The following is a 25,877-nucleotide window of genomic DNA, read 5'->3' as shown; positions in this document are numbered from 1 at the left end:
AAGTAAGTCAGAAGGAGAAAAACAAATATCGTATATTAACGCATATATGTGGAACCTAGAAAAATGGTACAGATGAACTGGTTTGCAGGGCAGAAATAGTGACACAGATGTAGAGAACAAACGTATGGGCAGCAAGGGGGGAAAGCGGCAGTGGGGGGTGGGGTTGGGGGTGGGATGAATTGGGAGATTGGGATTGACATGTATATACTAATATGTATAAAATGGATAACTAATAAGAACCCGCTGTATAAAAAAATAAATTTTAAAAAAAGAAAATATGTTCAGAATCTGCATACTAAAAAGTATAAAATGTCAGTGAAACATATCAAAAAAGACCTAAATAAATGGAAAGACATACAAAATTCATGAATTGTCCAATTCAGTATAGTCCAGATATCAATTTTTCTCAAATCGATCTATAGATTTAACACAATCCCAATCAGAATCCATGCAGGATTTATTTTAACTATAGAAAAGCTCATTCTAAAATATATATGGAAAAGTAAAGGAACAGAATATCCACAACGATTTTTGAAAAGTAGAGCAATTTTGAAAATAGTGGACACTATTCAACTCTAAGACATTCTATAAAGTATCAAGACAGAATAATATTGGTGAAAAGATAAACACACAGATCAATAAAACAAGAGATACTCTAGAAATAGACCCACTCAAATACAGTCAGCTAATTTTTTACAAAGGTGCAAGGGCAATTCAATGGAGAAAGTCCAGTCTCTGCAACAAATAACACATGGAAGAATTGGCATCCAATTTAAAAAATTGGCATCCAATTAAAAAAATTTTTTAAAAATCCTCAACCTATATCTTGCACTATATACAAAAAAAACCCTCAAAATGTAAATGTAAATTGATATAAAATGTAAAACAATAAAACTAAATGTAAAACTATAAAATTTTAGGTGAAAACAAAGAAGAAAGTATGACCCTGGGTTAGGAAAGAGTTCTTCAATAAATATCATCATCTATAAAAGAAAAAAATGCTGAATTAGACTTCATCAATATGAAACTTACTTTTGCTCTATTAAGAGCACTTTTAAGAGAATAAAAAGACCAGTCACAGACAGGAAAAAAATACATATTTTCAAACTGCATATCAAACAAAGGACTTGTATCCAGAATACCTTAAAAACTCTCAAAACTGAACAATAAGAAAAACAACCCAATTTTTCAAAAGACGGGCAGAAGATTTTAATGCCAAAGGAGATACACGGATGGCAAATAAACACAAGCAAAGGTTTCCAACATTTTAGTCACTACAGATAATCAAATTAAAAGCACAATGAGATACCTTTACACATCTATTAGAATGATTTAAATAAAGAACAATGGCAATTCTGAGTACTAATGAAGATGGGAAGAAACAGGAGCCCTCAGACACTATGGGTGGGAATATAAAATGGCACAGCCGCTCTAGAGAACAGTTTGGCAGTTTCTTAGAAGCCTAAACATACACTTAACATGTAACCCAGCAAACTCACTACAGGCATTTATCCTAGAGAAATGAAAACTAATTTTTGCACAAAAACCTGAACTTGAATGTATATGGCAGCATTATTTATAACTGCCTCAAACTAGAAGCACTTAAAATATCCTCTAATGGGTAAAGGAAACATAAATGGGTTAGTACATCCACACAGTGGAATACTGCACAGCAACATAAAAGGACAAATAGGGCTTCCCTGGTGGCGCAGTGGTTGGGAGTCCACCTGCCGATGCAGGGGACACGGGTTCGTGCCCCGGTCCGGGAAGATCCCACATGCCGCGGAGCGGCTGGGCCCGTGAGCCATGGCCGCTGGGCCTGCGCGTCCGGAGCCTGTGCTCCGCAATGGGAGAGGCCACAGCAGTGAGAGGCCCGCGTACCGCAAAAAAAAAAAAAAAAAAAAAAAAAAAAGGACAAATAATCGACATACACACAACTTGAATGGATCTCAAATGCACTTTCCTAAATGAAATAGCCCAGTCTCCAAAGGTTACATACTGTATTACTCCATTTATATGAGATTCTAGAGAATGCAAAAACATAAGAACAAAAAAAAAATAAGTGGTTCCCAGGGGTTAGGGGTGGGGAAGGTCAGAATAAAAAGGTGACATTATGGGGAAATTCTTCGGCAGTGTTGACATTTTTCTGTATCCTGGTTGTTGGTGATGGTTACAAGAATCTATACTATAAGTAAAAAATTCATAGTATTATACAATAAAAAGGAGGATTTTACTCTAAGGTAAAAAAAATTGAAAACATTTTAAAATACTCTTCTGGGGACTTTGTGTAATTTACATTGGAAGAAAATTCTCAGGATTTAAGAGTACAACAAAATGTTTAAATCACACACCCGGTAAAGACTATATGTAAATCTGGTTATCAAAAGGCACAAATCAAGAAGCTAGAAGCAATCAAGTAGCAAGGATCAAGAAGCAAATGTATATAGACTCTCCCATAAATTACAAATATATGTAAGTGCTTAAAATTCCTCTCTACCACTCAGGCAGGGGAATTTGGAGAACAGGAAAATCCACAGGAGAGAAAGTGAGGTGAGAGAAATACCAGAGTGACCAACCGAGCCTATGCTTCAAAGGAAGGGTCTGGAAATTTACCAAGTGGAATGACTTAACCTCAATATTGACAACCTCAATATTGACTTCAGCTCAGTTCTGTCCCTAAACACTACCTGGAATAAAAGACCAATAGTCATCAATACCTCTTCAATGGCACCTGCAGAAATCCTGTGACCTGCAACATTTATCACGTCATCAACTCGAGACATAACATATATGTAACCTTCTTCATCCATGTAACCAGCATCCATGGTGTCATAGTATCCCTGAAAATATGAATAAATAATGTCTGATTAGCATGTAGTATTAGGTAATGTAATTATTTTTAAGCTTGGCAAAATATAAAATGTGATAGAAATAGGTTTACTGTATTCATTTGAATTTTTTTCATAACTAGCCTATGGAATTAAATTATTTTTGATTTTGAAAGCCTACTAGAATCTCTCTGCTCCCCTAACAGCCAGGAATAAAAGTATTCTTATATATATTCACGTTAAGTGTTTGAACTGAGTGTTGTAAAGCTTATGAACCCAATTTCTTCCTTTTAATGGAGAAGTCATAGCTCAATATTTCCAGTATACTTTGGTATTGCAAAGTAGTTCTTTGATAGATTTCTTCTTTAATTGTGTTAATTTTTAAAAGCATTAAAGCTCTCTATGAATAATTACAAAATAGACCAATATAACCAAAATAACTAGTTTGTTAACATAGATTTGGATTGCACTGGAGCTTCAGTTTTTATTAAAGCTTCAGCTTTAATTTTTAATCGACTCAAGAGTAGCAGTACATCTTCACTGGTCCAGATATCACAATAGAATGAAAAATCAAGAAGAATAAGAAGTAGAAAGAAATAAATATTACTTCCCCTCATGCTTCTGAGTTACATTAATACCTGTATTACAAGCATGGGCTTCAGGACAAATCCAGGTGAGTCACTATTTGTGTTTCTAAATCTTCCTAAGATTCAGTATGCTTATCTATTAAATAGGGTAATGGACCATACCTTCTAAGGCTGTGAGAAGCATACATGAGATGGGGCATATAAAGAGGGCAGACCCTGGCACATCATGAGGCCTGAATAATCGGCAGCTCTTACTGCAATTACTATCAGAGAGTAAAGTTGAGACATGGGCTCTGGAGCCAGAATATATGGGTCCAAATGTCAGCTCTGTTACTTCTAAACTGTGGGCAAGTTATAGAACCCTTCTGTGCTGTTATTAAGTCCTTAGATGAAAGGGTTGAGGTCAGGGTAACAAGACAGAGTATAGATTCACTACATATAGTTTAATCATAAACTATGGTTTATGGGGCTTTGAAGTAGCTTTCAGTGTTAAAGGTGGTCACGTTGAAAACCACATGCACATATTATGAACCACTGTCAGGTTGTAATTAATCACATCAGTACTCTGGTGATTTGACTGTGGCCCATCAGGCAGACAGATTGGGCTGACTGGAGTCAACTCCACTGACAAATCTTATCTGCCACAGTCCCTTGGGGCATGTTTAATCTTGGTCACTGAGGTCATTTAACCCTGATATGTCTTTCTAAAGGAAGCTATTTTAATTCTTGTCATTTGTCTAGTTGATTAGGTTAGCTGTCCTTCACTCACAAATGATAAAGATAGAATGCTAAATAGACTCACCTTTTTAAAAAATGAAATTCTAATCATTCATTCTTTTTTACCCAGTGTATAATGAGGACCAGGTATCTCTCTCAGGGAAAGAAATAGAAGCGAAGAAACAGCAGAAAGATGATAGTGGGACCCTTTCGCGTATTATCAATTATGTGCTGTTATAAACACAAACCACAGAGTAATAGGTAAATGATAAAACAGAACACAGAAAGATACTTTTTGTTATCCAGAGCACTGGAGGTTAGGCATTGAGAACACTGTCTCTATCCTGTATCTGTATTATAAAATAAAGAACTCAGAGGACACTCAGGAAAGAATGTCAGTAATAGCTAAAGGGATTTAAAAAAACACAACTTCTGGCAAGCAGAACAAATTTGCTCACATAACCGGGGGAGAGGAGGTAACGAGGTTCTAATGACAGTGTCCAGTTCTGATCAGATGTTCTCAGTCTGTGCAGAGGAATCCAATGTGAGAAATCATACAGAAAGTCCCCCAGAAGTTTTAATTTAACAAAACCTTTCTTGATATGAAAGGCTGTTAAACTTCAGAAAAAGCTGCTAAGAGAAACAGAGAAATTTCTATGTCCAGAGATTGATAAAAAAATATTAAAATGACTTATTTAGACATTTGAGGTTTGGGCATTCTTATCCCTGAGATCTGGAAACTGGTCCAAATAACCTTTAAAAGTTGCTTTGTGATCCATGATTCTAAAAGCCAGCCACTCAACTTAATAGGCAAGAACTATAGAGAAGTGTGTAAGATGATTAAAAAAAAAAAGTACAATAAAGTTCTTACAGGAAATTTTTCAAAGTATAAATGCCTGAATGCCTCCTGATTCTTCCAGAGTCCTGAAAAAGCTCCAGGTGGTAATGGCAACCTTATATAAAAACAGAGCAGTGAGAATTATGATGAAAGTGGTAATAAAGACAGATTGATTAGAACTAACAGTTTTTCACGGTGATGGACAATTACAATTCAAATCCCACATTGAATTGTAACCCCTAAATGCACTGGACAGATCATGCCTAACTGAGGCTGACGTGGTTGACCATGACGTAGCAAAGTCACGAAGGGATGACTGTGGTTTCTGGGAAGGGCACAAAAGGCACACACATTTGGCATATTCAAATAGTTATTAGCATCAATCATTGTTTCAGTAAGAAGCATAACGTCTGCCGAAAGGAACCAAAAATGCACCACTGAATTACTTTTTGAGAGAAATATCCTTCCACCATAGGCAAATAAATCTATTTTTTGAAGTATCAAGGTACCATCTGCCACCTTTGCCAGTCTCTTTGTGATAAGATGTTCCAATGAAACATCCCACAAACAGTCTTTATCTTCACAATCAATGTGCCTCCCCACTCTGAGAAATCCCTCGCATCTCACTCTTCTCTCTTCTGTTCTTTCTTTTCATGAGCATCCAGACCTATGAGATTTCTCACCCCTATGAACACATGAAGATAGGTGAGCATATAAAGTAGAAGGTAGCGTATATCTGTTCTTTTCAATCAATTTCCTCTTATATTTCTTTCATTCCTCCGTAGTATGAAACAGGTGTTATACACACAACAAGGGCTTAATCTTTATCTATCATCCATCTATCTATCCATCTTTATATAAACAAATGAATTCTCATATCGGTTCCCTGTAGGAAGTATTACCTAATGAAAATAACTGCTCAGTGTATTTTCAGGAAACTTTTTAGATGCTTTATAGTTTGGAAATTTAGGTACTGTAAAACATAAAGATTTTCAAAACCCTACCCTCCTGTACTCACAAAAAACACCAAGTGAAGTGGTGACTTCACAGTGCAGATGTGAGAAAATGGAAAATGAAGTAGACATGGTTACTGCCAACATGAGGCAACATCACACACCTTCTACCCCAATATTAGACTTCTGAGACACTGAACTGTATTCTCACCTTCTGTCAGGCAGAAAATGCTGTTACCAGTGGGATTGGCTGCCCAGCTGGGATTGCTCATTTCCTCTATGTCTGGCCTACCCATAGGTCCTCCCTTGCTAGGTCTTCTTTTTGTAATATTTTAAGATGGAGGAAAAAAGGTTTCTGGACCTCCTGTAATTTCATAAAATGCATGCGAAAGTATTTTGTAACCTGAAAAAAAAACCCAAAACTACAGAGATGCTGCTATATTGTTGCTGTTGCTGTTGTTACTGTTACTGTTCATCACTAAACCTGCAGGAAGGCAGCAAGCTGAAGCAGATGATCCCTTCAGGTCCTTTTACCTGATTTTTCTATGTTAATCTTTCGAATGAACTTTGCATATAATTTCACTTTATCTGTTTGTTTTGTTAATATTTTTATAACAAGTGTAAAAATCATCATTAAACATTGAAATACAATGTGAATATGGCAACCACTAAAAATCATTTATTTAGCAGCATTTACAGGATGCTGAGGGTAAACAAATGAAGAGGACGCCAAGAAGAAATGACAAATCAAAAGCCAACATGGGCCACAAGAGGAAACATTAATGAGTGAAGCCTACTATACTCAAAATATACAACTAGAACAATAAACCTGACAGAGATGCATTCCGCTTGCATATTAAGTAAGAAATAATTTTCAGCTGGTCCCCAAAAATGTACCACAATATATAGTACTTTCTGTGTTTCATGGGGATATTCTTTTAACAGACGCTTGGGTATAAGAAAATACCTCCCTACAATAAGAATAAAAAGGCAACTGTGATAATAAATGGCAAGTAACATTCAGGCTGTACTGGGGACAACAGAGAGTGGTGCGGTCTGAGATAAATTTGAAAGTACACACCAGGTCGAGTGGCAGCAGTTGTTCCTTAGTTCCACAGATACACAGACACACAGATATCCTGATCCAAATCCGTAAACACAAAACACTGCCCATACAAAGAACAATGCATATAGAAGGGTATATTGTTAAAGAAGTGTCTCATCCGTTTTATCTACCCCAAATCTAAGATTTTGGTTCACCAGCTACCACGCACTGCCTCTTCACAATAGAGATTTCTGAGTGTTTGCAATAATAATCCAAATGAGTTAGTACTTTGTGTATCGAACGTGAGCTGAGTTTCCTGGTGGCCTAGAATGTACCTAATTCAGTGTGTGCACGTGAGACCGAGAGTTTAGCATTTTCTGGTAAGGGTGTTACTGGAGAGAAAAGGAAATCTTACACTTCCCAGAAGTCGGTTAAGTTTGCAATCTCCATTCTTAAAAGAAGATGGTCTGATAATCTGTGTTTTCTCTTACTTCCTGAAAAAAATTTGGTACTAGCAATTAGTAACATATATTCTTATAATTAATTAAAGCCTAGAGGATTACAAGTAGAGGTAGCCATCCTCCAAAATAAATAAACAAATAAATAATAAGCTTTAAGGATACCCGCTTTCTCAGCTGTTGCACAACACTTTATTTATTTATTTATTTTTTTTGTGGTATGTGGGCCTCCCTCTGCTGTGGCCTCTCCCGTTGCAGGGCACAGGCTCCGGACGCGCAGGCCCAGCGGCCATGGCTCACGGGCCCAGCCGCTCCGCGGCACGTGGGATCCTCCCAGACCGGGGCGCGAACTCGGTTCCCCTGCATCGGCAGGCGGACGCGCAACCACTGCGCCACCAGGGAAGCCCCTTGCACAACACTTTAAATAACTGCATAAATTTTCTGAAGAACAGGGACAGTAGGGAGTTTTATATCATCTGTGAGAAAGGTCTGCATAAGTCTGGATATACCTATAGACCTTGGGAACTAAGTATAACATAGCAAGGGTATATCCAGGAAGAGATTACAGAATAGGAAGGAGAAATCCAAGGCCAAACACAGTATTAAAGAGGGACCAAGGAAAAAAAGACCATGAACAAAAATAACCAAATCACAACTGTACGAGAACCAGGATAGTATGTGAGGGGCCTCCAGAGCAAAGTTTTAATAATGACTGAGCGTTCAGCAAGGTGAAGTGAAGTGCAAATTTTGTCTGAAAGTGGATTCAACAGAGGTCATGGAACTTAGTGACTGAGATGCTATGAATCTCCCCCAGGATCGCCATTTCTGCAGAGTGGAGCCGAAAGAACTGGAGTGATCAAGGAGTAAGCAGGAAAATAAGTGCAGGCAGTAAGGTTAGACTATACTTTGTAAAAGTTTGCAGGTGACTGGAAGGAGAGATGTAAGTCAGGGTTTAATGCAGAGAGGCAGGCAGGCTGATTTAGGATGGGGAAGAGTTGGGCAGAGTAGCCAATGGAGGGTGGAGATTTGAGTTAGAGAAGAAAACACCAGAAGAATTATTTGATCATCTAATTTATTTATTCATTCATGGATGCATGCATTTTCTTTATTCAGTCAAGTATTTGTTGAGTGCTTGGTATTCCTAAATCACTGTGTTAGACATTAATGGAAAGAATATATAAACTATTATCTGAGATGCGTGGAGATCCTGGAATATTGTGTATTTACAAGAAATTTAGTCATTTTTAGAATACATATAGGGAGAAAGACTGTAATGAATGATGTCTATTCCATTAAATTAATGACATAACATCAAAATGTAAACATTTAAGATATTTGTCAGCCAAATGGTTACAGCATTTGTAAACCATTTGTCAGGCAAATGGTTTACAGCAGATGGTTAAATCCTATACTGCCAGGAGCTCTTGGAAGGGAAGTTTTTATCACCAGCCAAGGTATGGACCTGCTGCAAATGGCATATGTGTCTGGTCCCAAGTCATTTCTGAGATGCCCTTAGAAAACTTCTTCATTATCCCCAAGTCTAACTGAGGAACAGGCTGGAAAGCAAGATATGAAATTACAATTGGTAATTAGTAGGATAAAATAAGAGAATGCTATCCATTCTTCACTAATAAAGTCTGGTGTCTAAAAATTCAGATGTTATTCCAATATTGAAAAGAGACTCTAAAGAAGGTACCTTGGAAAATGCCATTTACTGGTCCTAAAGAAAAGCAGAAAAGAAAAGAGTTCCAGAATTGGAAATGTGTACATATATATATAGTTGCTTTATATATATATTATTGCTTTATATATATATTATTGCTTTATATATATATATATATATGTACTTCATATATATATGAAGTAAAACATGTGAGAAGAGAAGCAATAATCTCCAGAAAGAAGTTAGGTGTATATGAACTAGAGCAGAATTTTTTTTGCAGTATTTGAAATTAATGATTTTCTTGTTGCTAACCTAATGATTATTCTATATTAAATGCAGGTTTTTCTTCTGGAATAGTGAGTGCGCTGGGGCTCTATTTCTAAAGTTCCAGAAAAAATACTTTTTTTCCTGTAGTTACAATAACATAAACATTCATTGGACTGGTAGAAGGAAGGAAATTTTCTGAAAATACTAAGAAATATGTCAGGAAATGCCTATCCTCATCCTTCAAATACAAGATCACATGTTACCACCCTGTGATACCTTTCCCAACTCTTCCCAAACAGAGTGAAAAGGTGAGTTTTGTTACAAACTATCCAATTGTGAATGAGGAGTTTCTCTTAGAGAAAATCCTTTCCAAAGAGAACATTCTTAAGCAGTAAGAGAAATAACTGAGGCAGCAGTAATGTGTGTGTGTGTGTGTGTGTGTGTTGAGGGGGAGGTATCATAGAGAAATCCTTAAACAGCTAATGAAGGAAGAGAATCTCCATCACTGTAGAAGATAAACATCCCTGACCAATCTGAAATAAATAAAACTCCTAGACGCCTCCAATCCCAGATAAAGGACGGTCTGTACTCACTGCTCCATCAGGAATCCCCATTTGCAACACAAATACTGTAAATTGAAGACAAAACTCCCGTTCCCTAGAGAATTCTGGAGTTAGATCCCAACTTTGCACTCCCAGTATTTCCTACAAGGTCTTTAGGCTTTACTTGTGATTTTGCTATGAAGCTACTTTTCATCTCCCCAGAAGAGACTGATTAGGCCATAATTTCTTTCTCTCTGGGCAAACAACTGGGTTAGAAATGTGAGTTCTAGCTGTGTAACTACTAATGATGTTCAGATTCCCATGTCGAAAATGAGATAATATCTGCCCCACTGACTACCTCACAGTGTTGCTGTAAGACTAATAAAAGATCATACTAAAATCTGCATAGGAGATTTAGAAAGGAATGGGATTACAGTTACACGCCATCCTTGGTTTATTCAAAGGATACACTGGTGAAGGAAAGCGGTACCGATCCTCTCCCAAACAGCAGCACAATAAGTGACCAAATCACTCCTGCAAAACTATAAGGATGTGAACAAACATCATTAAGGACCAAGTGTTCAATATCTGGAGGCTGAGAGATCGGCAGGCACCAGAGTGAAAGCCACTTAGAGAAGGCCATCCAGCTCCCTGGCATCCATCCCATCACTACCTGCAGGGCACAGGCCAGTGGGACACAGCAGGAGGCAGACAAGCTGCACTTCCAATAGCAACAACAGTGTCTGGTCAGAGAAAAAGGTGTGCCCACGAATCAGGCAGAGTCAGAGACCTATGGCTTTAATAACAGTGAGCACTGTGGTACTGAGGAAGGCATTGCAGTTAACCTTTTCTCTCATGCCCTGCACGGTGTTGCCTGGAAATTATTGACTCATATTTCTGCACTTTGAAGCTCTGGTTGCAATTACAGAAGCACCTTCTAAAATTCATGAACATTTTGTATTCATAGCAATTCAGGTATCATAACTTTCCCACAAAATTAACTGACTGAAGTAAGTTTCAAAATCAAACGAATTTTCTACCATGCAGGCATGCAGTTTTCTCTTCTACTAGAAAGAAAAATCCTTTGAAAGCAAGTAATCTGCAAGAACTGCAAGATTCATGTTTATTACACCCTACGGTCTACAGTAGTTTAGGAATCACTTAAATGTCTACCTTCTAGTTTAGGGATCCCCAGAGGAGCAAAACAGAGATTTCTAGAAAGCCTTAACAAAGGAGTTAAAAGAGCTGAAGTGGATCAAGAGGTTTTTTTCAAAATTACCACATATCATTATTTCTGGTTTGGGGATGAGTCATCTTAATATGATAAAACTAATCATTATGCTTAGTACCTTGTAAAACTTAGAAATATGATTATAGCTTCAGATTTTTAAAGAAACTGCCAGAGAAAGATAATTTCAAATGTTATTTACACTATTTATAACAGATTTTACAGTGAAACAAGAAGCTATAACTGTATTTACAAAAAACAAACAAATTTGGGATTAAAACAGTGAGATGTAATTTTTTTACTGACTTACTTTAATGTAGTTTGAACCCCATACATTTCAAATATTCTACGCAGCTTTTTCCCTCTATTCTTTCTAATCACTACAGGTATAATTGGTGAACATAAGTAGCATTAGGGAATATTTTTCTTTCAAAGAATATTCCACTTAATTATTATGCAAGTAATAAGGAAAAGCATGGGCATGAAAAATGGAGAAGAATGGACATCTATCTCTGGCTGGCGGTCTCTCCCCACAGTAGCTTTTAATACCAGCTCCGTTTTAAGCCTCTTAGGGACCGAATCATTCTTATTATTGATGGCCTCACCTCATATCCATGCAAAGATAGTATAATATAGCAATACACCATATAAACTACAACTTTTTCTGAAAAAGAAAAGGTTATATTTTTGCTTTTGAAATCATATGGCAAGAAGCCACACCTATAGTTTACCATTGGTTATTATTTCTTAGCAATCACTGTACATACTCAGGAATCATGGGAAGTAAGAAAATACAACCTAAAAATTGTTTGCAAATAAAATGAAAAATTTATGAAGACTAAATTGACAATGAAGTTGTTATGATGTTAAAGTTTATAGATTTTCAATTAAGTATATATTCATTTTGATTATAAATTTTTCAAGTTTCTTAAACATTAGAATTTCAGATATTTTGTGAACCCTGGAAACCATATATAATCTCTCATCAAACACCTTTAAAAGTCCACCAAGTGGTTCTGGGGACTCAGGTTGCTGGTCCCTGGAAAGGACCCAGCTTTTCAGATAATAGACCTTTAGAATATGGTCTACATGGAAAAAATTATTCTCTTCTCAAATTACACACTGCTTTTTTAAACCACAGTAATTTTTATTAAGGAAAGAAGGTGTGCTTTTTCCCTTTCCTTAATTCAATTAAACATATATCTATTATGAGCTCTTAAAAAGCATTCATCAGCCATTTTCCATTCTGGATGAATGATGTGTGTCCCTTCAAAGCATACAGAATAGCTATAGATGGATACAAGCCAGTCTTCTTGATTAAATACAAAAACATCCTATGCATACTGCAAGCAGCTATTGGGACGCATGAAAAATTTTCAGGTCAATGAGTTAGACTGGAATGGCTACTGGAGATGAGGGTTTCAAAAGGAAATCCTTGCCCTCACAGATAAAAATGAGTTCCTGAAATAAGGTTTCAAGACTGTTCTATTACAAAAAGAGATCTTGGTGGTAACTTTTTTTCCTCATTATTTCTACCTTACATTTTTTTTTTTTTTTTTGGCGGTACGCGGGCCTCTCACTGTTGCAGCCTCTCCCATTGCGGAGCACAGGCCCCGGACGTGCAGGCTCAGCGGCCATGGCTCACGGGCCCAGCCACTCCGCGGCATGTGGGATCTTCCCGGACTGGGGCACAAACCCGTGTCCCCTGCATCGGCAGGCGGACTCTCAACCACTGCGCCACCAGGGAAGCCCCTTACTTTTTGAATATAATTATATATATATAATATTTTCAAATACCTAGTTTCACTATTAACTTAAGGGATGAATCAAAGTCCACTGCATGTCATAATATATTGTATCATCAAATAATTTATAATGAAATCTCAGAATCCGAGATCTGTACAATAACACTCCCTGTTTAGGAACAGAGAGGGAAGAAAATCTTTCTGAATTGGTGACAACCTAAAGCACAGAATGTTTTAAGGCAATAAATAGTTCTGTTATTTTCAAGTACTTGAAGTAACACTAATAGCTATGAGAAAAAAGTTATAGTTTATGTGCTTTATTATTTCTGAATGGATGTGGGGTGAGGCCACTGATAGAGTGACAGGATGCATGACGGGTTTAAAACACTATTGGCATCAAATGCCACCTTTGGGATCTTGCAAACATTGCTTAATGAAATAGAGGACTCACTTAAGAGTTAGGGGTTATATAAAAATGTAAGCCGCTAGAGTGCTTTTAAAAGCTCTCACAAACCATGTGCTTCCCTAAGCTAGTTAAGCATCCATCCACAATCTTGTTCAGATTAATCATTTAGCAAGCCTTCCTCTTGTCCCCAACAATTTTCCCCCTCACAGGTAAGATTTCAATCAGCTCTATGTTAATATGGATTCTGATTCAGAAAAATATGAATAGAAATGGTATATTCAGTATTAATTTTTCCATTTGCCAGCAACGTCTTAAAATTTAAATTAAAAAAAGTAATAAAGTGTTCACATGTTTACTGATAACAAAAAATCTGAGAAGAAATATACATAAAGTGCATCTCCTCTATTAGCCTTTTATAAGGTTAAAGTATCCCTACTTGAAAAAATACATTCTTTTTAAAATAAATATTTTTCATTTAATTTTCAAAGAACTTAAAATGTTTTATTAACCTGAGAAAAATCTTATACCAATCTGAGGATGCCAAGTAATAAGAATTCTTTTAAATAAATAGGAAAATAAAACTTTTTTAAACCACATGCAACGTTCTTTATTCATAACAGCTCATTCTGGCAAATTCTACTACTTAAGGCATATCAGTAGAGATGCCAATATCATGCTAATCAGAAGCAATAAAGCTACCTGTATCAATTATTAAAATGTCACATACTATGTGTCTCCAGCTTAATCAACTTCCAATTCAGCTTCTGCTAGCTTAACAATTTTAAAGTACTGATTTAATGAAAGTACGTTTGAATATTTTTACTACAAATTTTAGCACTCTGCCTATCAAATGAACAATGATAAAAACTGCTAGCAAGAAATTGTGGTACTTGATGAGTCAGGGATTATATATTGTACTATTATCTAACCCAGTAATTACACTTTTAGAAATTTATTCAGTACTATTGTCATTATCAGAAAAGAAGAAAAGACAACACAAAAAGGATGTTCAATACTGCATTATTTATAATCATAAATATTCAAAAAAGACTAAGAGGCCTAGAAAGGGAATAAACATTTTTAAAAGGCAGAGTAAAATTTAAAATGCTTGTGAGACAGGGTTAAGGAAAAACAGGAATACAGGAGAATAAACCAAGTTGTTCCAACAACCTAAAATGCGTTTCAAAAAGTGGAAAGTCATATATATTACAAAATTAACACTGTATTACTGAAGGGTCAGAGTACAGCAACTTTATTTACTTCTTTATATTTTTGGTACTTAAGTTACTTTTATCATCTATGCATTACTCATATAATCAGAAATATTTTTTAAAAGATGCAAGATTTATCTTTTTACAAGTCCTATCTAAATTGGTTCCACTTTATGGGGCTTCCATGTTAAAATTACAACAGCTGGCACTGAATACTCTCAAACAGTTTACAAGCTTTTTCTGGAACCTCTTCACTAGTAATATCATTGCAACCACTCTTATTTTTTTCTTAATTTTACATACCAATTCTTGCTCTTTTAAATAGTAGCACTGCAAATTTTGCTTACTTTACCACAATGTTTCCTAAACACCGAGCCTTCAGTTTTTGCATGTTGTCATCCAAAATCATAACTGCAAAGTAAAATATTAAAAAAAAATAAGTAAATAATTGAATAAAAACACATAAACTTAAGGCTTAAATGTTTCCGAATTTTCTATATTCAGCTTCCCCAAACTCTAGTTTTAAAAAGGCATCCTTTAATTCCTGTGAGACCACAAACATACATAAATAAGCTAAAATGAAAATTTAAAGTGTACATGTTTTTAATTTTTAATTAGATAATGAATTTTTGCTCAGAATCACCCTTAAATAAAGACATAGTATTTCAAATACACTGGTAATTTTAAAATCTACGTTTATATCCATTCAAACATACCCCTCCATTCTGTCAAAAATATTAAAAATATGTTCAGCTTTTCAAAAATTAAAGGATACAAAGTGTTAAAACACAGACAAAACATATTTCAAGCAATAAAAATAAAGAATTTAAAAGCCTGGCAAACTCCTTTTTCTGATTTAAGGCTTAATATCCACTTATGAGCTTTAAGGTCAATTTAACCTTCCCAAATATTATCCCAATGTGTTCTATGCTACACTGTTAAAATCCTGAAGGATTCCAGGAGACCAAAGCTTGTATCCACATGCAGTAATCTTTAGTACAAACTAGAGTAAGGATATATCATCATGTTTTAAGCTTTAGTAGATCCTTTATGTGGCTTCATCCATCCAGGTTATTCTACTGAAAAATGCTATAAGAAAAGAAGAACGTTATCTCCAGAAAAAGTTAATTGCTCCTGTGTGTTCCCAGAGCACTTTGTTTCAAAATTCTATTCTGACAATTATTAGCGGTGTAGGTATCTGTCCCTCACTAGATGTGAGCTCATTAAGGGTGAAGCCATGATAATTCATCTTTGTCTCCCCAAATCCCAGTACAGTGGCCAATTTACTATGTGCCCTGGAACACATTCTTGCTCTATTACCCCTCCCATTTCCCTACCTAAAAAGTGGAGAAAATTCCCTTCTCATAGTGTTGTACAATAATTACCTGAAAAAAAATATAGTGATAACCTTGCATAAGATACTCAATGAATGTGAAATTAAGTATTACATTACATTGAATGTTTTTCACACAAAAATGATTTTCTTCCCTTTCCCAAAAGGATATGGCTTTTAAAAATTATAATATTAAATGTTACATTACACTTTTGAATCTCTGAATAACCATAAAAACCATGCGTCATAAAGTCTTTATTCCCTTGGTTATAAATACTTTAGTTCTAGCGTTTAAGCTGTGCTGTCTGTAAGCCAATGGCTTTCAGACAATGAGAAACATCTGTACTGAAATTCCACGAGGCATCAAAGCTTTAACTCTTTCTTACAGCTGGATATGAAAATGGTACTGAAACACTGAAAGGGAACGTAGTTAACATCTCCCACAGCCATCAGCCCCTAAAAATGGTTCAACACAAAAGCAATTTTTCTAATAAAAGGAGGAGGGATGACAGAACTGTTCAAAGGGAAGATTTCATAAAGCTGCGTTCACCCTTCCATGCCTGGAGAAGTCACTGACTTCACAGAGTATCTATTTTTGCCCTTAAAAAAAAAATCTTACATGTCTTTTAATAAATATATCTGCTAGGTTAAACCAAATGATCCTTAACCAGTCATTGTCCTAGAAGGAAAATGTAATATTTTTACATTAGAGAAGCAAAAACACATCTCTAAATTTTGTAATTTACATGCAAATACAAACTGTATGCAGGAATTATATTCTGTTCCTAGGTGCTGGGTTTAAGCTAAATTGTGCGACTTTATGCAAATAACGTAACTTCTGTACCTCATTTTCCTTGTCTGTAAAATGAATGTGTAAGACTAAATCAAGCCAGCCCCTCTGGCTTCTCTGAAATATTAATGACACTACTAGCTAAGACTTAGTTTAGTCTTTCTACCGGCAGATGCTATGTTAGTGCTTCATTGGGTCCCATCAGCAACCCTATGAAGCATATAGCATTATTATTCCCATTTAGAAATAAGGAAGTTGAATGTTTGACTTGTGTAACAATGTATAACTTAAACAAGTCACCTTGTATAAGACATATAACTAGGAGGTGAAATCCAGGGGACTATTGAATTATTATAATCACTACCAATAATTTAGAAACAAATATGGAAAAGACAGTGTTTCTCATTGTCACATAGTGCCAGCAAGGATGAAATTATTTTTCTTTTTAGAATCGTTACTCTTTATATTCATTTTTTTTAGCCAACAAGGTTCAAAAGCTTTATCATCACTTCAAAATTAAAAGATAGCATATATAATGGGAAAAACTGCAGCTTTTATAACAGAAACAAACAAACAAAATAAAACATAGTGGTTTGCATTGTCTTCAGGACCTAATGAGCTGTGTTACCTTAGGAACGTTATTTAGTCTCTCTGGGCACCAGCTAACTCATCTCTCAAATGGGAATAATATCGGTAAATTAAATATACCTCAGCATTTGTTGAAAAGATATATGCAAAGTACTTGGCACCTAGCATGTATTCCTTAAGTGTTAATCTCGCATACATATGCTTAACCTGCCTTATATTATGACAATCATTTAGAACATGTCCTTAGAAGTCTACAATCTTAGTTTTGATCAAATTGGCTAATAACAAAAGTTATCACAAAAAGTTAGACATTTTTGATACAAGGCATTCACTCAAATACTTATTAAGCACCTAGTATGTTTCAAGCAATATGATTCACACTAAATACAGAAAAAGACCAAATTTATTAATATTACATATTTCAAGTAATCAGGGTAATTTCTCACCATTGTATCCTGGAACACTTTTTCCTGCTTGCCCTGGAGGAGGTGTTTTAGAATTACCTAATCCAATGCATGATGCTGTAATTGGGGAACCAGTCTCTGGAGAAATAAACATTATTTATAATTTAATATTTCAACTTGAGATCATGATGTTTCTTCAGTGCCTGCACTGCCCCCTCCCTCCACAGAATTTCACTGCATGAGGAATAGATAAATGGTGCAAATGTACTATTTAAAAATGAAACAAATCCAGTAATTTATATGATATTGACATTTTTAAAATTTAAGGACACAAATTTAGAATAATATATATAGTAGTGCTTCTTTTAAAGAAAAGAAAGGCCTCTCTAGTGTTTTCAGTTGTGGATCAGCAGGCATGAAGAATGGAGAATTACATGACTGTGATAGTTTTACAAAACATGTTAAAAACTGAAAAATCTCTAGAAAAGATGCTTTCTTTTATTTAACTCACCTAAAGCTATTTTATCAGGGTAGGTAACAGCAATGGGCAAAATATTTCTGTTATTTATAGTTTAGTCTCTGGAACAGGTAACATGAAGATTTTTTAAAATATATGAACAGTATCATATTCTAACTTTTTAAGAACTACATTTGCCTAGAGACCTTGCATCTAAAACTGAATTTACCAATGCTTTATCAAATTTCTCTTAAATCTGTTGCTCCTGGACTTCTGAAGGCCCAAAACCTAGGAAGGAAGCTGTTTATCTTATGCTGATTATTTCCTCAAGACCAGAGACTTATTCACAATCAGCCTTCATTGATTAACAAAAACGTTAAATTTGTCTTCTGTCTCAAGTTGTAACAGTCAGAATAACAGCAGCTATTACATAATAATCATAAGTTCTGAAACTGATAATTTTTTATAAAAGAATGCATTCGTTATTATTGGCAAATACAAGTTTGGAGGTACCAGAATATTTTGAATATGAGATTTGTCTCTATGGAGGGTGAGATAAGAGGGTATTGATTGTAAAAAGTTTCAGAACTACTGGCTTAATATTATACACATAAATGTACACCTACATACACCCAAGGGATTAACTGCCAAACCATTCAGATCCAAAGTAATCCAAAATATTAAAAACATCTATCTTCCTAAGGACTCAGAATGTATTTCTTCCACTCTGGTCTCCACCATGATTTATCATATATTTATATCACTTCAGAATGATGGGAAGAATTTATTACTGTTCTTTACCTTCCAGAGTAGTTCAGTTTATTATTCACGTTTTGATGGCGGCTCAGCTGGTATCAATAACAGAAGATGAACTCTCGAACTTTAAAACCCAGTTCCTGAGTGACAGTCCAGTGCTTAAGGCGCTAAGCCAGATGGTCACCGCTGAGAAGAAGCAGCGAGTAACCGGAGAAGACATTGCTGATGTTTGACAAAGAATTCTCAACTATTTTCATATCATGACAAAACATCGGGAGGTATTTTATGACATGGCATTCTATCAGCTCTGAGCATTCTCCCTACAGCACAATCAAAGCATGGGAGGAAATCCACAGGTTTGGAAATTTAGCAGCATTTTTCCCTTTGCCTTTTGGAAAACGTCTGAGTACTTATCTCAGCTACCCTGCAAGAGCAGTGAGATAAGAGCAGTGGTGATGACAGGAAGCAACCCTGCACAGCGAGGTGCTTAAAGGAAGGTACTAAGACATAACAAGGTGACAAGAAGAACAGAAGCTACTAAGACACATTAGGAAAGGAGATATCCCCTTCAAGATGCTGCCGCTCCCCTTCCCACCCCAGTGAGAAGCAGTTTCTGAAGTCAATCTGCTATTTTTAAAGCATATCTTGTCAAGTTTAGGTGATCAGTAGGGGCACTCCGATCATCTGAAGTTGAAACTCTTGACACTTCTCAACACCATAAGGCCTCTCAGTCACTTGTCACCAGATAGCTCTAGAACGTACAAATGTACCTTCCAGTGGCTCTAATACCTATCAGTGGTTCTAGCATCTGCCGCTTAAAAGAAAAACAAAAACCCCGCAACAACGAAACTGTAACTGCACCCTGCTTCATCTCATCTCAGTGTGGATTCTTATAAAAGACATGGGCACTCTGTTCTTCTGATAACTGGGGGGAAGGGAGTGTGGGAAAAGGAAGGGAGAATAAAACCTGCTCTTAAATAAAGGCACAAGAAACTGAAGCGCTGTCAATATCCACTGCCTAAGTTGACATTATATATCCTTCCTGAGATTCTGAAGCATCTTTTCATAGTGATTACATACTCATAACCTTTAAACTTCAGCTGTTTTGCTGCAGTTTATGATTGTAAAGCAACTATGAAAAGCATATTTTTCTATATGATTATTTTGACTGAATTTTAAGGGCAATGAAAAGCATTATCCATTCAGTTACTTCAAGAAGATAATATAAGTTTATACTTTGAACATTAATAATTTGAGCATCTTGTTGTCTTTATTTTGTGCAGGGGCCATGCTCATCTTCTCTATATCGTTCCAATTTTAGTATATGTGCTGCCAAAGTGAGCACTTATTGACTTTATTTTGATATTCATTTAGAGCATTAAAAATGAACTGTTGGTAGTGACATGCAAAGGATACAGCCAGACAAAATGACAGTTCCTAGGAATCTAAGTATAATAAGGAGCCACAGTTAGGACAAAAGTGGGTTGAGAAAGACCATAATAGTTGTTACAGAGACTTTGGTTTTCTCTCTTTAGACCCCTGAACGTCCCAAGACCCAAGAACTGATCAATCTGCACCGTAGGCACACAGATGCATGCTCACACATTCATGCACACAGACTGTATAACCACCCTGGCTTCCCAGCAGGTCCACGTGCAGAACAGGCTTCCAGTTAGGGAAAGCCCCAGGCATGCTGCAGTCCTTAATCAAGCTCCAAAGGACTCCCAAAGCCCCATTTCAAAGGCGTTCTAAAAACATCCGCTTCACACTGCCCAGGCTATAATTAACTGGCTAGCAGTTATCTAAGCAGACAGGAAATCCAGATGTCACATTTTGACTGGGAAAGAGCTACATTGAACAAACCAGAACATTCTCTTTGAAGAAAAGAATTGGACACTTCGTTTGGAGAAATCTTTCCAAAGAGGTCCAACCTTAGAGAGACAATGCTCAGCAATTCACCAGCATAATTTCTTTAGATAAGAGACAACCAGGAAGAAGATGGCAGGAAATTGAAGGCTGTGAAGAATAAGTTACCTTGGTATGTTTTATATTCACACTGCATTAGAAGCTAATACAGACATTTCACTATTATTTTAGTGTTTTTACTGCCACACTCCACCTTACTGCATTAGTGAGCTGTTACCTAAATGAATTTTCCTTAAAACTTCTAAAGGAAGAAAAGGAGAGAGAACTAACAAACATAATTTTTTTCAAACATGAATTATGCCATGTACCATGTGCTAAGTGCTTTTTGTTTATATTATTGCATTTAATCCAACTATAAGCTGATAGGGAGAAAAGGAAATATTATTTTAACAGATGAAAAATACTAAGGCCTAATATAGAAAATTTAAACCATTTGTCCTGGTTCACATAGTTCTTTCAGAGCAGGAGAAGAATGGCGTAGATAAGTGTGCCACTCATGAGGTTCCCACGTAGAATACAGAGGAGAGAAGAAAATAGAGCTCACCCAGACTGCATCCCAGCAGAGGAAGAAAAACTTTTGTGACACAGAGTGAGTCCAGTCTCTCATACTTGCAAATGCAAGTAATGGTGGTACATACCACTTATCAGCAAACATTTATTGAGCAGCTATTATGTGCTAGGTGCTGTCATTAGAACTGGGGATAGAGCAATAAACAGAAGTGACCAAAATCCCTGCCTTTGTGGAGCTCACATTTTAATTGGGGAAACAAACAATAATAACATTCAAAAGTCTAACATACAGCATGTCAAAGAGTGATAGCCACTAAGAACATAAAGAAAGCACAGATAGGACACGAGAACAGGATATGAGATGCGATGGGAAGGGATTGCAATTTTAAACTGGGTAGCCAGAAAAAAAATCCCTGAGAAGTGATATTTGAGTAAAGACTTGAAAGAAGTGAGGACGTGTGCCTTATACATATCTAGGGACAAAGAATCCAGGAGAAAGGAACCGCAAGTGCAAAGGTACTGAGGTAGGTTTGTTCCTAGAGTATTTGAGGAACAGTGAGGCAGCCACTGTGACTGAAGCAGAACAAATGAGGAAAGTATTAATAGGAAATAAAGTCAGAGAGGTAGTGAGGAGACAGCTCACGTAAAACTACTTCAAAGTCCTCTTAAAACCTTAAGTTTTTAGTCTGAATGATGTTGCGAGCTAGTGTGGACCTTTAAACAAAGAAGTTAATGAATCGCAACAATGCAAATAGAATTTACTTAAATATTTGAGCATCATGTAGGGTTTATGATCAGGTTTATTTAATTTGGGGTTTTGAGAGAGACATGGGAGAAAATGATGGACAGATGGGAGCTGTTTTAGGATGGCTGGTTAACGACAGAGATTCCTGTGGCTTTCTGAACAGCCAGAATCAATTCACTAGATTGACAGAAAGACTAGAGCTCAGTTAGGCGGTAGATGGGAGACAGATTGCCCGCACAAGCCAAAGACAATCACTTTTGTTATAAAAGTGTTAGTGTTTCTACAAATCAATACAGCATTTCTGAAAGGCAAGTTGGCAATTCTTATAAAAAGCCTTAAAAATGGCAATTTTTCTAAAAACTCTTAAAGGTTGAGCATGGCCTCTAACTCAGTTGTTCCACTTTAAGGGATATACACAAGGAAATATTTGTAAGAGCTCACAAATATTAAGCATCGAGGTTGTTTACCACAGTATTGTTTATACTACAGTTTAAAAGATTGTCCAGGGCTTCCCTGGTGGCGCAGTGGTTGGGAGTCCACCTGCCGATGCAGGGGACACGGGTTCATGCCCCGGTCCGGGAGGGTCCCACATGCCGCGGAGCGGCTGGGCCCGTGAGCCATGGTCGCTGAGCCTGCGCGTCCGGAGCCTGCGCTCCGCAACGGGAGAGGCCACAGCAGTGAGAGGCCCGCATACCGAAAAAAAAAAAAAAAAAAAGATTGTCCAAAAAAGTAGGAATTATTCCATATTAAGGAGTAATGCAAAACCAAACACCATAGGAAAATGTCTAGTGATAGGAAATAATTCTCACAAAATATTGTTTAGGTAAGTGTTGTAAAACAAAATGCACAATGTGATTTAATTTTTAATAAATAATATATATTGGGCAAAAATGTACATCTTGGCAAGATACACATTAAAATATTAACAGAATTTCTTAACACCATTTCTGAATGGTGAGCAAAGGAGAAATTACATTGAAGAGTCCAAAGGCTACACCCACAACCTTGAAATCTCTCCACAGTCGTGGATTAAAGGTGGGTGCAATTCGTTTAATACTTCTTCTACTGTCTTGTGATGGCTTTGAGTAACAGAAAAGAGTGAAAGTGATGCTTTGTCAGTTTATAGGCACAGGCCTTAAGAAATTCAGAACACTGTCTCAGGAACCCGTGAGGTGCCATGTAAGGTGGTCCGCTACTCTTGAGTCCGCCAAGCTAAAAATGCCACTTGCAGGCGTTCCGGACAACAGTCCTAGCTGAGTCCAGGCCTTCCAGCAGTCCTGGCATGAGTGTGAAGCCACTTTGGAGCCTCCAGACCAGCTCATTCACCATACAATTCTCTCTGAGTTGTCTTAATCAACAGTACTTGGAGCACAAAATCCCTAGCTGATCTCTACTCATATCTTTGATCCATAAAATCATGAGATATGGTGGTTATTTTTAGCCACTAGGTTTTAGGGCAAATAGTTTTTACACAGCAATAGACACTTGGAACACTTGACATTAAGAATATTACAAAATCTTTCGAAAAGGAATTGTGCATGTAATTATATGAAAACACTCTCCTAGCCTGCAGCTGAAATCAGGTTCTTCTTGTGTGCTTTGAGAATCATTTGTATCAGCAGGATCAAAGTCTAATCCCTGACATTTTGTGCTCAGGAAATGTTTTCTGACTAGTAAATACATACTTACATAATTTTAGGCTCTGACTCCCATTATTAAGATCAGTGTTCTTAAAAAAATAAGTAGCAAATCACACAATGCAATCCCAAAATGAACAAGAGAGCAAGAGAAATAGAAGACTCAGGAAAGAGAAAAAAACTATGTTACTGTTGCAATTCTGTTACAATCTTTTTCTTATTCCAAGAATGATATTCAAAGGTCAGTCCTTCAACAAATATTTATTGAACATATCCAACCTACTTAATGCATTTCTTTTGGGGAGAAGAGAGGGTTAAAGATGGAAAGACACGGCTAACAGAAACAGAAGTTATGTGCAAAGTTGAGATGTTAGACCACCAAGGACTGATTGCAAGTTATCAGAGCAAAGCTTGCAGGGCTGGGGGGGTGAGGGGTGGATGAGGGGTGAAAGAAGAGAAATAATAAGGAACAAAATGAGAGGGGGGGAGCAAAAGCAGATCGCGAAGTGTTACGAAAGTTGGATATTATTCCAGGAACGCTGGGGGAAACAGGGAGTTGTAGCAGAGGTGATGTGTTCAGATTTGCACTTTAGAGAAAGCTCTTCAGTTGCAAACTGGAGCAAACTAAACTGAGAATCCCAACCCAGAGCAAGAAATCAGTTAGATGTTGGTGGTCTGATGCAGGTGACTGGCAGGGAAGATGAGACCAAGTTGGAGTTACACTCAGAATCAAAAGGCCTTGCTGATGGTTTGGATATAGGGACAGGGCAAGAGGGAGAAATCCAGGACAACCCCCAGGGTTTTGGCTTATAGATGAAAGACAACACAGAAAGAAGAGTAGATGTGAGTGAGGGCTAAGAGGAAGAACATTATGGCAGGTTCAGCTCTATAAATAAGTGCTCCTGCTGTATCTGGAAATCTGCCATTGTGCTCCCACTGTGGTTCTAGAAACACTACCTTTAAGCAATATGGATTTTAGAAGTTGGTGGCCCATGCAGAGAGCTGAAGTCCTGGAAATAAATCAATTCAGTGGCACAGGGCCCTTGAGTCATATTAATCACAGCATCATGATGGGCACAGAAGCAATTTGTAAAGAAACCATTCTCTACACCTCTAAATCTATACTGTAAGCTATAAATAAACTGCATGGTGGTAGCAGAAAGTAGAAACAGTGAGATGTACCCCAGTGAAAGAAAATCAATTTAATCTTTTGTGTTCACTGAGATGGTACGATTACATTTTAAAATACTTGAGTCAACGCAGCCTACCTTTTGGTACTGGAAGCAAACCATTAATTCAAGCTGTGAGACACTGGTCTTATCCTACCCTCGTACCAGCACACTGCCTCTAACCTTAGCGAAACTCATAAATAACCTGCAGTTGAATTAGATTAAAAATGCTGTATTAATGAAGGCATAAGATAAAACATAAAAAGAAAAGGCTCTGATCAACACAGAACAATGAGAGTTCTGGTTCTAATCTTAACTAGCTAGTTGACACTGGGAAATTAAATTCTCTATGATTAATATTTTCATTTATAAATTGAGCTCTTATGTTCCAAGTTTTCTTGAGTCTGGACTATCTACAGACCAGGATGCTAAAAATGGCCTTTATATTCATGAAAGATTATTCACAGAAAGGAAAGGAAGGGAAAAGAAAAAGGTTTATTGAATGTTACTATAGGCCAGGAACTTGCTGCATTGTTCATACACATTTCACTTCATTTCAAGCTTTCTACAAGCCTGTGAGCAAACACATGTGCACTAGATTAGAGACTTGCTAGCGGCTACAGAGTAAGTGGCTAAACCAGGATTTAAACAGTCTTATTGGGATTCAGTATCACTTTTTACTACCCACATTGCTTTTCCAAGGAGAATAGTCACTTGTTGTTTTCTAATTAGAATGGACAGCAAAAGAGGAATTGGGAACTACTACTTTATGGGGCCAAAGGGCCCACAGTGCAGAGAATTACATGCAACAAGGGAAAATCAAATTTCCAGACAATAAGGTTTGTTAAGGGAGGGTTTAGGAACCCTTTTTCTTGTAAAGATCTACAAAAACATGACATATTTTCACCTTTCTAGAGTGTAATAAATGAGATTCTCGCCAAGAGTAGGACAATTAAATTAGACGATATTTCAAAGACCAAACCAACTTTATATTATTAATCAATTTCTTAGTGTTTAGTCTCTTGTCAAAAATTATCACTAATATAATAATGAGCATAAATAGGGACTCTAAAA

At 36.6% G+C, this 25,877-nt stretch overlaps 1 protein-coding gene and 1 non-coding gene across 14 annotated transcripts in view; both read right to left on the bottom strand.

Annotated features, from left to right (window-relative positions):
- Positions 1 to 25,877, bottom strand: part of ACSS3 (acyl-CoA synthetase short chain family member 3) — a 151,205-nt gene that overhangs the window by 12,718 nt on the left and 112,610 nt on the right. For 12 of the 13 annotated variants that reach the window (XM_055085235.1, XM_007115331.4, XM_055085226.1 and 9 more), the window contains 4 exons: positions 17,646 to 17,741; positions 14,836 to 14,899; positions 5,004 to 5,085; positions 2,718 to 2,840 (listed from right to left, as the gene is read on the bottom strand). In XM_055085235.1, the coding sequence (XP_054941210.1) occupies positions 2,718 to 2,840; positions 5,004 to 5,085; positions 14,836 to 14,899; positions 17,646 to 17,741 (365 nt within the window). Of the gene's footprint in view, positions 1 to 2,717; positions 2,841 to 4,217; positions 4,364 to 5,003; positions 5,086 to 14,835; positions 14,900 to 17,645; positions 17,742 to 25,877 lie in introns of those variants that run through there. The other variant, XR_003680075.2, reaches the window with a different exon arrangement.
- On the bottom strand, positions 20,060 to 20,161 carry LOC112064739 (U6 spliceosomal RNA). The gene has a single exon (XR_002891640.1). It is a non-coding gene; the product is annotated as a U6 spliceosomal RNA (small nuclear RNA).

The sequence above is a fragment of the Physeter macrocephalus genome, chromosome 6 (assembly GCF_002837175.3).
Source record: "Physeter macrocephalus isolate SW-GA chromosome 6, ASM283717v5, whole genome shotgun sequence".
Lineage (NCBI taxonomy): Eukaryota > Metazoa > Chordata > Mammalia > Artiodactyla > Physeteridae > Physeter > Physeter macrocephalus.
Note: the sequence above shows the minus strand (reverse complement) of the source record. Positions and strands in the feature narration are given on the sequence as shown.